Source organism: Eretmochelys imbricata, chromosome 2 (assembly GCF_965152235.1).
Source record: "Eretmochelys imbricata isolate rEreImb1 chromosome 2, rEreImb1.hap1, whole genome shotgun sequence".
NCBI lineage: Eukaryota > Metazoa > Chordata > Testudines > Cheloniidae > Eretmochelys > Eretmochelys imbricata.
The window spans coordinates 229,747,733-229,762,675 of NC_135573.1; the positions used below are offsets into that span (position 1 = coordinate 229,747,733).

General features: G+C 37.8%; 1 protein-coding gene across 1 annotated transcript in view; it reads left to right on the plus strand.

The window, feature by feature from the left end:
- Window positions 1–14,943, plus strand: part of SLC39A12 (solute carrier family 39 member 12) — a 34,508-nt gene that overhangs the window by 18,240 nt on the left and 1,325 nt on the right. Inside the window, exons 6-12 of the mRNA XM_077809440.1 lie at window positions 1,163–1,335; window positions 3,070–3,222; window positions 4,465–4,575; window positions 6,816–6,876; window positions 10,504–10,662; window positions 12,683–12,870; window positions 14,133–14,208. Of these exons, the coding sequence (XP_077665566.1) occupies window positions 1,163–1,335; window positions 3,070–3,222; window positions 4,465–4,575; window positions 6,816–6,876; window positions 10,504–10,662; window positions 12,683–12,870; window positions 14,133–14,208 (921 nt within the window). The remainder of the gene's footprint in view (window positions 1–1,162; window positions 1,336–3,069; window positions 3,223–4,464; window positions 4,576–6,815; window positions 6,877–10,503; window positions 10,663–12,682; window positions 12,871–14,132; window positions 14,209–14,943) is intronic.

The following is a 14,943-nucleotide window of genomic DNA, read 5'->3' on the forward strand; positions in this document are numbered from 1 at the left end:
TATTTTCTTCAAGCCCCTGTTACTGTAGTGTCTCACACTCTTTCAAATATTCATCCTCAAAACATCTCCATGAGGTAGTGAAGTACTACCATCCACATTTTACAGCTGGGATACCAAAGCACAGAGAGGCTACCTGACTTGCTATGGCCACACAGGAAGTCTTTCGCACAGCTGGGAATTGAACAAGAGTCTTTTACAACTTAGGAGAGCATCCGAACCACCAGACCATCCTTCCTCCTCTAATGGAGATCTCTTTGGAATGAAAGAGACCATGTGTGAGAGATGAAGGCCTTTATGACCACATAGGTCTCTTTGCATGATTAAGGCCTACATTTGGGGAGTCTCCCAAAAGAGAAGACAGGCAAATGACCTGATGTAAGATAAAAGTAGCCTAATGACCTGAACCTAGGACTGGGAGTTTCATTCCCAGATTTTTCTGTTAGTTGCTGGTTGGTCTTGGGTAAGTCATTGAGGCCTAAGTTTTCAAAAGTGTCTGCTAATGTAGTGTTTGGGTGTGTAACTGGCGTTACATAGGATCTGAGGTACTGAGCACTCACAGCTCCTGATGCGTGGAAAAAAAACCATGATGCACCAAAAATTAGTGGACACCTTTGAATAGTTTGTCTTTAATTTCTTTGCGTCTGTTCCCCATCTTGTGACTTACCTACCTCAGAAGGGTGAAAGGTGTGGTATGAATTAGTTAGTTCATTTTGTACAGCAGCTTGAAAATGTAAGCACAAACATGTGAGTAACCTCCCAATCACTCTGTTGAATTCGGAAAAAGAGGCTATCACTCCTGATTGTATCCCTAAAGGAAGTGTGTCCATACTACACAACAAATATAATTTGGAACAGTAGGCATGGTGCGTTTACAGGAGGCCTATGACCTGTCTACTAAGAGAATATTTATCTCTTTAAGGCATGAAATCCAGTGGATTGGGCTTTTTTACCTTCAGATCCTTGGTCAATTAATGTTTTGCAGACCTTGAACCCCCTCTTCCCTCTGTTATGCTGCCTGTCCCTTATATATAGCAAGAAAATGTGGTACAACTCAAGAATTTCCCTCCTGTTTATTCACACAGCTCAGAATAGAGGGCCTCAAGTAATTAGACACTGAATTGTTAAAGCGAGACTTGGTTTTATTTTGATTCCTTTTCCTCAGAGTATGGCTACAGCACAGTTGCAGTTTTACTTATTACTATTGGATCCATGTTTGGTACAATCCTCATTTTCTTCAGCTCCTGTCAAGAAATCTACACACTCATTTTACAGCTGTTTGTGGGTTTAGCTGTTGGGACCCTCTCTGGAGATGCACTGCTACATCTTATTCCACAGGTAACATGCCTGTTTATATTTTCAAAATGAAGTATTTCTATATATATAAAGAAATGCGTACCTAGTGAAGCTGCATTCCTTTGATTTTCCCATAACACGGATTGACAGGAGCTCAGGTGCTCTCATCTTTAAAAAAATAAAGCTGTCCATGAGATCTGAGAACCAGAGGGCCAATACTCTAGTTACACTAGGGGCTGTGTAAAATCAGAAAGAGATTTCAGGTTGGGAAATAAAGAAGCAGAAGCCAAAGAATGATGAATGCTGAAGAAACACAGGTACTGTGTTAATACATAAATACTGTACTTAGTAATTAAAAGAAATGGGGGGGGGGGTTCCTCAGAAAATATATGATAAACAGGTAAGATAGGTCTAGCTCTAGGTTTGTGTGGGACTCTGTGTGAAGCCAATGGATAAGGTCTCAGGCATGCTTCAGTAACACACTCAGCTGGGCTAGGGAACAATCAGGAGCAGGATGGTAGATAGTTGGCTTGTGGTCACTTGTCAGTGGCAGGTGCCAGCGACTTTTCTCAGCTGGTGGAGTCAGGGAGGCTGTACTGCCATGCCTCCCTCCTCCCATCCCGGGGTTGTTCGAATGGAGTTCTGTAGCACAGAACTCATAGAAAACACAAGGCCTTATGCAAGCTGCACACTCCAGATATGCTTAAGGCAGGTCATGTAAGGAAAACTGATTCAGGAGAATGCTGTTCAAAGTTTTCCATGAGCATCAGCAGCCCCAGCCCCAAGTTGCTCTAAAGTTCCAGGGGCTTTCAGAGACATATGGCCCTGCTGTTATGAACTGCAATAAAAACACCTCAGTGGTAGGATTTTCCTTTAAATTTACAACATATATTTTACATACATGACAATGTAAAAGAAAAGACAAGCCTTTGATTAGTTATTCATTTGGTTTTGCTGCTTTTTCTCTGCATTGTACAACTCGAAATAAGTAACTGAAGGGTTCTAACAAAAGGGGGTTTAACAATTTAATTTACTTGGTAAGTTGGACAAAACACACTTCTGATGCTTCTCCATCTTGAAATGTTCGTTCTGGTTTAAGAGATAGTAAAAGTTCTTTGAGGTAGTCCATATAACTAAAACTGGGAAAGACAATCAAAACCAGTAATACTTCTGGAACTAGAGCTGGGAGAAATTTTCAAAAGCACCAAAGGGATTTAGGAGCACCAGGTCTCATTGAAAGTCAGTAGAATTTGTGCTCCTAAATCCCATGTGTGCTTCTGAAATTCTCCCCCTCAACTTTTAAAGTGCTGTGTCCAGTGTATATATCTTTTAAAGTGCCAACTTTCAAATGAAATCAGAACAGTTCCAAGGAAGGTTATTATGTTCTTTCCCAGCATAGAAACTGGAGCAAAGACCATGAGCAGAAGGGTTAATTGATTATTTTCTGTATGAATTTGACTTTCAAAGATGATCTGAACAATTTTTTAAACTGTAAAAGTCTAAACAAAATATACAAAGGAAAATCCTCTTGTCAATACAATTAAATCTGCCTCTAGCAATAATATTACTTTTACTGGCAAGAGATGACAGAAGCATAATGGAGGCCATTAATAATGAATTTCATTACTCTATACTGGTTTTCCAGCACAGCAACTTAAAATACAATTAAAGTCTTGAGAGTGGTAATTAAAGGAAAGTTGAGGGATAAAGCTATTAGAGCTTTCTCTAGCAAAAGTCAAAACAATGTTTCCCCTTCTATTTCACCTCTTTATCTAGATTCTTGGTTTACATAAGCATGAAGCTCAGGAGATGGAACACATCTATGAGGGAAAAGAATATGTTTGGAAAATGTTGGGAATGATTGGAGGAATTCATGGATTTTTTCTGATAGAAAAATGTTTCTTTCTTTTGGTATCACCAAGTGATCAGGTAGAACTTTCTTTTTACCCCTTTTAAAATCCTTTTTGTTTTTGAGATTATAAACTGCACAGTAAATTTATAAAAGTTTTTGGAAAAATAACTGCCTTGTTTACAAGTGAAATGAAGCATAAACTGCCTCTTCCCAAATTGCTCCCATCAGACTGATTTTGCTTTGTACGTACCATTTTGTTTTGGTGCATAAGTTTGATGTGTTTAACTGTAAAAAGGCCAGTTATTTTAATTATTGTATTCTATAAGCAGACTTCCGTGGCTAGCATGAGAACATGCAAAAAGCATGTCTCTCTATGAAAGAGTAATGAGAATTTCTTTACCTAAGCACTGTTTGAAGAGCTCAAAGATTCACATGTTATCCAAGGCTTTTTTAAATGACACTTTAAAGAATTATACTTTAAAATTTACCAAATTGCTTGTAATTTTCTACCCCAAAGGATTTTGAAAATTAGTATAAATGTTGAGCTCCGTAGACTCATGCATTATACTGGTACTGTCTCCTTGTTGGCTGCTATGCTCTCAGTAATTCTATTATTTTATCTCAGTGCGCTTTGTGTTTGAAAATGTCATTAGGTACCAGGATATAATGTAGCACAAAATGTGACCCTTCATTAAGTCTCTGAGTATGGGCATTTGCTGCTGCTGTTTTACAAAGGATGCTTAATCACAGGCCTAATGTAGATATCTAGGTCCCAATCCTGTATTCTTCATGTACCCAAAATACCTCCTACCTTTGAGGAATACAGGATTGAGGCATACAAATTATGTAAAATGAATGGAATGTGACTATTTTGCTAACTATGCCAGTATGTGGGTTTGCTTTTAAGATGTTAAGAGCAAAGCTGAAATCTATTATATAAAGAATAGTGAATAAAGAGAAAGGGACTTTATAATTTTTTTATGTCTTTAATAAACCCATTCAGTTGAGGGCCATCTGAACACTAAACATTAAGTAATTTGTTTATCTCAGCTTGTAACTCTAAACTTCAGCTTTAAAAAAATAATTTCCTATAATACCCTCTGGTTCTCACATATTTTTCTGGTTCAGTTTGCAGTTTTTGGAGCTGAAAGGGCATTAGCAAATGTTTATCACAGCTAGCATTTTTTTTTCAATTGTTTTTATTCTCAAGTCAACAACTTTCATAGGTCAAATAAAAGCTAAATCTGAACATGAAACTGACAGAAGCTGCACCTGTTTTCATCTGGCTTCAGAACTAATTGCAAAGCATCTTCATCCAGCAGGGCCTTTCATTAGTTAATGGGCACTTGGGGCATTCCCATGATCTTCCAGTGGAATCTGAATTAAATGACCACTCAGGCAGAGGCAAATCTACTTCAACCATACAGTTGGTAGGTTACTGATATGAAATGCTTTACTGACTTGATTTCCTTCTTTCTCTGTGTCTCAAAAAATAAACCCAATTAACTTCATAACCGAATAGTATTTTATTGATTTTTAATTTTTATGTTTATTGATTTTTTCCTTACTCCATGACCTCAAAAAAGAATGTATTGTCAGAAATCTGTACATTTGTTAGACCACAATAAGCATTTTCAGACATAATTTATTCACAAATATTTACAAAGCCAATCTATCGATATATCTCAGGTTGATGTAATAAACTTCTTTATATGTCATTTGCCCAGTAGATTTTTAAAACATCTGCTGTCTTCCTGGTTTTCCAATGTAAATCACATCTCAAAGGAGCCAGATCCTTCAGGCCTTATGCCAGCAATACTCCCTTCAATCTTCAAGTTGGAGTAAGGACTGCAAGATAGTGTCCAAAGAGATTACATTACACGTATAATTAGTTACCAGCTGAAAACTTGGACTACATGCCGTCATTTTTCCATTAACATGAATAATATGTAAACAAAACCAGATGGGCTGAAAATAGTGTTTTCCTGTTAGAAATTGTGTAGGTTCCCATTTGATCTATGGAGAGTGCCCAAGCAAGATGTTTGTTTGATAGATACACACACACATACTCAACTGCTTAAATTGATAGGTTTTAACATTTTTGCAAGCACAGTTTGTTCTTCATATTATGTGTAGTTTCAGGATATGCTAATTGTAGTCTTGTTATTTTAGTCAGAGAATCTCAAAATTTCCCATATTATGGTCCACGTCTTAATGAAGAGATGGTTATCAACAAGAGCCATATGATCCGCTATTGGTTCACAGAACACAGTTTGGGAACTGCTGACTGAATGCCTGTAGGCCGACCAGGGAAGATAATTTACTAAATTTTGACCAATATGGTCACTTCCTGTTTCTTCATTAAGTAATTAATCATTCCTTTCAGCTGGCAAACTGCAAGATCATCCTAAAGTTACACATTGATCATACGAACTAATGTGGCTTGGCTTGTTTGGATGAGAGCTCCCCATTTTTTCAGGATCATATGGGTAACAATGAGACAAAACACTGGCTGACAATGGGGAGATATTAAAAAGACTGGGACTTTTCAGCTTGAAAAAGAGATGACTTAGGGGGAGATATGATCAAGGTCTATAAATCATGAATGGTCTGGATAAGGGAGTGTAATTTAGCCTTGGGGTCAAATCTTCTGTCTAGACAAAGTCTAACAAAGCAAAGGAGACACCATGCCACAGTGAAGGAGACATACATCACTTCTCTCTAATCATTTTATCTCCCCTTTTATTGTTTTTTGGAAGGGGTCAGGATGCTATAGCAGTGACTGTGAATGCTGATGAAATAAAGCTTGCTGTGCTACAATTCTGATATAATTAATGAATTGGATACGAGAGAGTTTTCTATTTGCATCTCAAACAGCCCGATTGGCGCATTTTGAGGGATAGAAGGGGGAAATGGGAAGGAAAGAAGTATGTGAGGAAGGGCTGGAAGAGGGAATAGAGTACTAAAATCAGGGACCTTTGTTACCTGATCATGTGTGCACACTGTTGCTACCTACTGTCTCAATATCCAGGTGGCCAAGTATCTTAATATCTGCCTGGTTGCTGCCTATTTGTTTTCATCTCCTCAAGTCTTGCAATTTCACAGAGAAACTACTAAGAATATCTTAGGCCTGGCCTACACCTAAAACTTTCTACATCACTTAGAAGTGTGAAAAATTCATATGCCTCATGTGATGCTGGAGCATGTATCTTATCTTAGTGTAGATAAGCCCTTAGTTATGGACTCCAATCTTCACCATTTTTCTTTCAAGATCCTGTAGCTGCATACACAGTCGTGCGATACAACAAAACCCATTATCCCATGAGAAACTGTACCAAAATGCTGAATTATAACTTAATCGTTTTCAACTGCATTTCCAGCTCAAAAGTTTGTTTCATCCCTGAAATGTGTTTTTCTCAAGGTACCACAGTGCTACTGACTTGTTTTTGTTTGGGTCTGAACTAGACTGTAAGCTCCTGGGGGCAAGGACAATCCCTCTTGTGTGTCGAGTTCAGTAAATAATTCTAATGATAATAATGGTATATATTGTAGATGGCACTAGCTAACTTTTCCTTTAATGAACAGTGAATCTATTTAAGTTTTTACTGTTTAATAACAGCAGATTGAAAGAACCCCTCTATGCTGATCCAATATCGTTCCTTTTAATTAGAGAAGTCCCGAAGACTCGGAGTCTGAAGTTCCTCCAGACTGCAAGGCGACAAGCAGAAAGAGTAAGTATTGATAAAAGGATTAAACAAGCAGCATGAAAAACCTTAAGGCCTGAGATGGGATTGAAAGTGTGAAACTGGCTCAGCTCTGTGTTTTCTGTGTATTACGTCACCACATCTGATTCTGCCTGGCTACATAATTAAATCTCTGCTTAAAGACCTGTTTCCCCAGCCAACCAGACCCATAATTGTAAAGTTCATTAATCTTATACTGTCCTTGCTTCAACGTTTGTTTACCCACCCTTGCAAACTACTTGACTGAAGCCTTTTACTTAAAGGGAAACCCTCATATACTTACCACCAAACATTTTTTTTATAATTGTAGATCTTGCTTGGGCCTTTCCTTATTGCAAAGATATTGAAATTGTCATCGCTTCTCATTTTCTGGCTCTCTCACCACACTATAATTTCCCTTCTGACTCTTTCTGTCTCCTTTATGGTAATGAATCATGGTTATTAAAATCAGTGGTGACTTGTTCCTTATATGGGACTCTGGGCTCATAATACTTCTCAATCTATCAGTAGCTTTAGACTGAACTGATATCCCATTAAATGATTTTGAAATAGTTTTTACTTCTCTATTCTGCTTTTCCTCATTTTAAAAAATAAGAAAAAATGATGTGGACCTAATTCTGCTCTTGATTGCACTCATGTAACCCTGTTGAATTCAACAGAGCAGCACGAGTGCTGCTGGGAAATAGCATTTTACCTAAAATCTATATATTTATCTTATTCTACTCCCCTTTGTCGAGTGGCAATTAATTTCAGGACATGACCCTGAATTCTTGGTAGTCTCACTGTCTTCTGCCAGCCCTTCAGTGTTATTCTCTGATACTGTGGAATTCATTTCCATTTCAGGACATAGATCTCATTTTTGGAAAACTGGATTTCCATTGTTTGAATCTGACCTTCCCTTAAGCATACAATCTAGCCTCAGTTTCACTGTCTCTATCTACTCCATCTGTCATTGGTTCAGTGCTGTTCAGTCATCACTCTCTACTAATCATCTAAAACATATTCCACACAAGGTCAAGATTATCTGCTCCAAGTACAGCATGCCTGTATTTGGGAAAATTTCCCAATTATCTCTTTATCAGTATTCTCTGTTTGATTTCATGTTTTGGTCATAACTATCAATTCTCCTCTGCATTAGAAGTTTAGGAGTAATACTCGATTAAAAGTATGTTTTGAAAAATAATTAACTTTCAAAGGGTTTGTACTGATTTTTTTATCATGATCCCTTCTGTCAATATCAACAACCAATATTATCACTTTGTAGTTGTATTTCCTGATTCACATTAGACTAATCAGAAGTCCTATAGGCACTTAGTGTTAGCCCTGAAAACATTGAACTAGAGCCCTATGCATGAGCAAATGTAAGGGTTAAGCCATTACCTTGTTAGTCAGAACTTCAGAAGTGTGATCTATAGTAGAAATGCTACCAACCAGTAGCTCTATGAAAATTAAAGAGCAAAATTCCAATCCCTGGTTTCATGCAAATAATCAATTGAAATTTGCAAGTTAAATACAAGGTTGTTCAAAGAAGAAGAATTTGGATCCAAATACTCATTTTCTAAGAGGTACTATAAGATGTTTTACAGTCACAGCAGTAAAGTGCATTGACATAATTGCTAATAACCTGATTTAGTTTTAAAATAGAACTAAAATAAATGAGGTTAAAAGCACTCCAATTTTTTCGTGTATGTATTTACTTAAATTTCAGTCAAGTGTGTTCACATAGGTTACATTTGCACAAGCTTTAAAATGCCTAGCACTTCATCAAGTTAACCTGACTCCCCTTTTATACTATAGATAATAGGCTGGAATGAGTTCCAGCCATTATAGTAGGTTTTTTTCAACATCTGTTACTTAAATAAAACAGGCTAATAACATCTTGTGCCAGCCACAATTTCACCCTAGCCGGTGCATATTACAAATCACAAACTTAATGTAGTGCAGCAATCTGTTATTTCGATGTCATTCTTGTCCTGCACTATGGAATATAAACTGCCTATAGTGTTTAGAAAGAGCTATGCAAGCTGGGGACAGCCACGTCTGGCTCTGTGAGGTGGCAGGAAAATCTACCAAGCCTGCCAATATTACTGAATCCACAGAGCTTCCAGGCAACTGGAGAGGATTTTCTCAATACAGTTGTAAGACTTTATTTTCTCTGTGTTTTCTTTTATAATAGTTTTGAAGGCTTCAGTTCTAGGCAGTTTACATAAGAAAAACATCTCTCCCATCTCCTTAAGAACAGTCTCCTCTACAAAAATGTAGAGAATTTGCCCAATATTGCTTAACTGTATTTCAGCGTGCAAGCTACAAGATCACTTGTTTTCAGTGCCTCATCACACACAAGCAACATGAGCTTCAGTGCTAAAGGGAGGTCATGGAAAAATAGTGGAAAGAAAAACAGCTATCTGTATTCATGACTGATGTTACAGACAGGAGTGCTATGAATGAACAAAACAGCTATTAATTGATTAGAGCAAAGGTTAGAATTGAGTATGATGTGATACTACATCAGTGATGATGATCTGAGGTTGATTATGTTTTGGATTCTACCTCCTCTGAAATACAATGCTTAAAGATGAGAACATGAAAACATAATTTTTCCCTTGTTGACAACACTAAAAGAATCATTTACATGAGGCCTGGCAAGGATAAGGCCATGCAGACGCACTTCTCAGTCTGTTGATGGCCTCAGTCTGTTGATGAGCACAGCTGAGCCACATCAGCTAGGCCACCTGATGGATTGCTCCCCCTGACTGACTGAGGAAGCTAGCAGATCTGTCTTGAGCTCAGTGGCAGTGGTAGCTCACAGGCTGCTCAATTCACATGCCTGCAGATTTTCTGCCTCCATGAGCTAACCTTGCTCCAAGATCTGCTTCTGCCCTGCCCATAGCCTCGACCCTGCCCTGCCCCTCGCCTTGTTTCAGTCCTGTTCCTGCCTTGCTCTCACCTTGGAACCAGCCTTGCTTATGTCTTCCCTGACTCCAGGTAATCTGGTTCTGACCCTTGGCTCTGATTTCTGGCTCTGACTCTGTCTTGACATTTGGAGTCTGACTATGGTTCTGATCCTGAATCCGACTCTATCTTGAACGTTGGTTCTAGCATTTTGGACTCCTACTCTTGCTCCAACCACTCTACCAGACTGCCTAAGAGCTGGTCTCTTGACAAGGCCAAATTCTTCTCTTACTTATAGATGTGCAACTCTCTGACCCCCCAGGGTATAAACACCTGCCTTTCAAGACAGAAACGATTTGAGTTGGGAGAGGGGAGGGGGAATCTGAGCTTAGCACAGAGTGAGGTTTAGGAGACACTCAGAAGGTAAATTATTCAACTGGACTCAGACCAACTTTTTGTCTCAACAGTCTACCTAGTAGAAAAGGTACAAAGGAAGCTACTTCCCACTGTTTGCATCTCTGAACTATTCTATTAACTATCTTCTTATGCTGAAAATCTTGAACCCACTGTAATAAGAACAAATTGGGTAGGCTTTTATAGTCCTCTGCTTGTCTTGGCTTTTTGCAACACAAAAACTTTAGTCTATTGGGGAACAAATGTTTGTAGGAACCCGAAAGCCTAGGAAGACATGTTTTTCTTTTTATTCTTGACTTTGTTCCCTAGGCAAAGGAATTAGTTTGTTGGCAATAATGGTTTTGGTGGGTGACAGTCTTCACAATTTTGCCGATGGCCTGGTAATAGGAGCAGCATTTTCATCCTCAACAGAAACGGGTGTTACCACGACGATTGCTATCTTATGCCATGAAATTCCCCATGAAATGGGTAAGCAAATATAAATACACATTATTCCCAAGTGGCTCAAGTAAAGGAGCCATGGCTCTGTGTTTCTGCATTTACAGATACATTTAAGGCTAGATCCTGCCCTGTTCTAACACGAGTGCAGTGGGTGGATGAGGTAAAGAGGGCATGTATCTCCCTTTGTCCCATCCCCTGCATAAGCAGAAGAACAGGAGCTCTCCCTAGTGCTTGGTTACTGCTCCAAACCACATCCCCAAGCATGTATGGTCTGTCAGCCGGTGAGGATGGGGTTGGCACATCCAGTTTATATGCTAGGGTTTGTAGCACAATTTTTCCTGCATGTCATTTTTGATTGAAGCACTGCTGACATCACTCTGCTCCCTGCCCCTCACAGGATCGTTCCCTAATTGGGCAGGGGATGTTCTTTCCACTACATGTTAAATTTGTTTCACTGCAGCACAAAGGAAAGGAAAGAGTAAATAAGGACAGTACAAGCCCTGATCCTTAAAGTCCTTTCATAGTGCACAGCAGGGATCCCAACGATGCTGCGCTCTAGAGCAAGTGTGAAGGGAGACTATGCATGGGCACATAGGCATAATCCTCCACACAGTGGAATTGTCCTCTGTTCCCTTATTCTCAAGCACGTGAGTAAAAAAAGTGGTGAGATGTGGATGCAGAATGGGCATGTCTGAGGAAATATGGGGTTAAATGAGACACTTAACAACTCCCTCCCCACATTGGTCTTACTCCTGCCATTAGGAGTAACCTAATGTGACCAGACAGCAGTGCTCTCAATATTGAGGATGGGTTCCTGGCATTGCTCTTCCTGCTTATTACCTTTGCCATTGCATATGTATGCACAACACTCCACTTCTGTACTGTGGAGAATCAAACCCTTAGTGAACAAAATATCTGGTACCAGTGATGACAAATAATTGAACAGTTTTTCTAGCAGATAGAAAGAAGATCTGAAAAAGAGCTATGTGTAGTTCAAAAGCTTTTGTCTTTCACCAAGAGAAGTTGGTCCAATAATAGACATTACCTCACCCAGCTTCTCTAACTAGCAGACAGCCAACAAGATAAAATAGAAGTTTCATTGGACCTAAACTTTCCCTTTTTCTTCATTGTTTCCTCATACTACATCTTTTCAGAAGTTTGAAGCTATGCATCGCATTGCATTCACACACATATATATGGTGGTAGTTGGATCAGAACTTTGTATTTGTTTCTTTTCTTATGGACTTACAACTCAAATGTTGGATGTATGAATAACTTACCAAAACCTAAGTGTGTGTGGCTGGGGATTCCTGGAAAACATGCAGGTTTATAAAAACAAAAAAAAATGTGACAAAAATATTGAATAGCTGATACTGATATCAGACCAACTGGCATAGTGGAATTACACCAGTGTAAAACTGGTGTGAGATCAGAATCTGGTGCTCAGATACTTGTGCTATGTATTTGTCATGTAGTGGGTTCTTCTACAAGAGAAGTGTCCTGAGGGCTGATTCTGATCCAGTTTAGACCAAGGAAGAAATTTAGGAGTAACTCCACTGAAAACTACGGAATGACACAAGTGTAAAACCTGAGCTGCCACTGTGTTTCTCTTTCTGACATACAGCACCTATAAGTAAAGACCTAAAGCCCATGTTACAGACATAATCACATGATTTCTACGGGCAAGTTCCCAACCAAGAAAGATTTAGAAACTCCGGGAAAGCATGTGACTTCACATTTGCATGTATCCAAGTTGGAAATGTCACAGAACATTGAGAACTAGCGGAGAGTCCTCCCTTTACACTGTATGCTATCTTTAGGAGCAACTGAACAAATATGACTGGATATGTAACTTTCTACTAGCTACACGAATTTACAATCATTTCTACAGAAATGTAAGGGCAATCCTCCAGCATCCAATACTGTGTGTGTGTGTGTAATTCTATCTAAACTATTATCATCGATGTCTTACTGCCTTCCACGTAATCTTGAAAATGCTTTATCAACTAAATAATATCTTTTTCCCCCCTCTATTTTCTCTATGCAGGTGATTTTGCTGTGCTGTTAAGTGCAGGGCTCTCCACAAAAATTGCATTATTAATGAATTTTATAAGTGCCCTAACTGCTTTCATAGGACTTTACATTGGCCTTTCAGTATCAACGGACTCCTGTGTTCAGAACTGGATTTTTACTGTCACAGCTGGAATGTTCTTGTATTTATCTTTAGCAGAAATGGTGAGCACTATAGTCTCTTCTATTACATTTTTCTTTTGAGAACAGTCATGTCATAAATGAATATAAGAAAGGACTGTAAGCTTTTTGGGCAAGGATGGTTTTCTACTCTGTGTTTGTACAGTGCCTTGCACAATAAGACCCCATTTATGGTTGGTGCATAGCCAGTAATGTACTAAACATGATAAATAAGAAAAAGGGAAAAATAAAGGCTATAAAGCGTAAGAAATTAGATGAAATTGAGGGATCTACATTTCATAGTTCAGGAAAGAGTACAGAATAGTTCTAATTCTGATTCAAAATTTGAACCAAAGTGTTTTAAGTATTAAGATCCAGGGCTTTTGGTTTTGCTCTTTATTAAGATTCAGAACTTTAATTTGGAGCCAGACTTTTGAGATAGGGTTTTGATTTTGGCCCATCTCACATTTAAATATTTTTATCAAGTTTTGAAGCATAGAACAACAAATAAAGAAAACACATACAGTAAAATATCATGACTCTAGATCTATGTTCAAATGTTGATTTGGACCTACACATAAGAAGTTGATCAGAAAAGATCCATATGATACCGTTACATGAAAATAATAATAAAAAAGCTAAATTATATGCATCAGGTTCAGTCTCGTGTATTTTCACAGGCTATTGTGGGACATAAAATTAAGATACACTATCCTCAATACTGTGATTCGAGAGATCATGTAGGGTGTGTAAATAGCTTTTAATCTGATGCTAAACATTTGGTGCCTTTGTATCTGATCTAAACCTTATGGAGAAAAATATAAAAGGTAATTTTAAAAGCATAGTTCATGGATTATGCTTTTAATTTATGTACCCGCTAAAGGTCAAGTCAATAGGAATTTTGCCAATAATTTCAGTGGGAGAAGGATTGGTCCCTATATATAGTACAGAAACAAAATAATAAAAACTGCTTTATTCCCATAAAAAAGAAACACTAATTTTACCAAGTGTTTCCTTCCATGCAGTTTCTTTAAAAATATTGAGAAGTTAACACATTTTGGATCCTCATTTGGTAATTCTCTCTAATGTTGGTAAAAGATTCACGACGATAGAATTAGATCAATTGAAGTATTTCACTTTGAATAGTTGTGATAACATACAGTATGTGCTACAGATTTGCAACTATATTCAGAAACTCAGGATTTAAGTCTTTTTTTATAAGAAGTTTGTCAAGTTTTCCCATAAGACTTTTTTTCCCAGAGATGAATATATCTGGCTCTCATTCTGGTATCTTATTCTTTATTTAGCTTCCTGAAATGACTCACATTCAGACACGACGACCCTGGTTGATGTTTCTCCTACAGAACCTTGGATTACTATTAGGTTGGCTTTGCCTCTTTCTTTTAGCTATATATGAACAGAAAATTAAAATATAATGTTTCTACTGGAAATCTCTAAATATCAGTCATGAATTTGTATAGCATTATTTCCATTTTTTCATGCCTGGTATAGTCATTTATAAGTTAAGTCAGTGGGATTTTTGTATCTAAAGTTACGTAGGTAACAATTTCACTTTATTAACTTATTGTTCAGATTTTGTAATTTTTTTAAAACATGAATGTTTAGATTGATGTTTTATTTGTTATTGAGTTTACCAAAACTCTTATGATCAAACTCACAGGAGCTTCTCATTAGTTTATTGAGTCCATTCTAGTTAAATGCTTCAAGTGATCTCTGCTACTCTGATTGAAGAAAAGAATACAAGTTTTTATATACAGTAATCCAACTGAAAAGGAGCATCGTTGAAGAGTTTGAAGCATAAAATCTTGTTACCTCTTAATGCCAAGAATAAATTTCTATGAAACTGAAAAGTATACTCAAGCTGATTTACTGAGTTAAATACACACAATCTCATCCTAATACAATGTGCATTATCTACCTTCTGACGTATTGAAAACAGTTTTGCATCATGTCTTGCTGGCCCTCTGTCGCACAGTTAACAATGGCAAACAAGTGTTAAAGCCTGTGACAATATTAGAACACAGTTGAGCAGTGTCAGAATATCCACTCGTGTCTGCATTGTAAAGGATAGCTCGGTGGTTTGAGCATTGGCCTGCT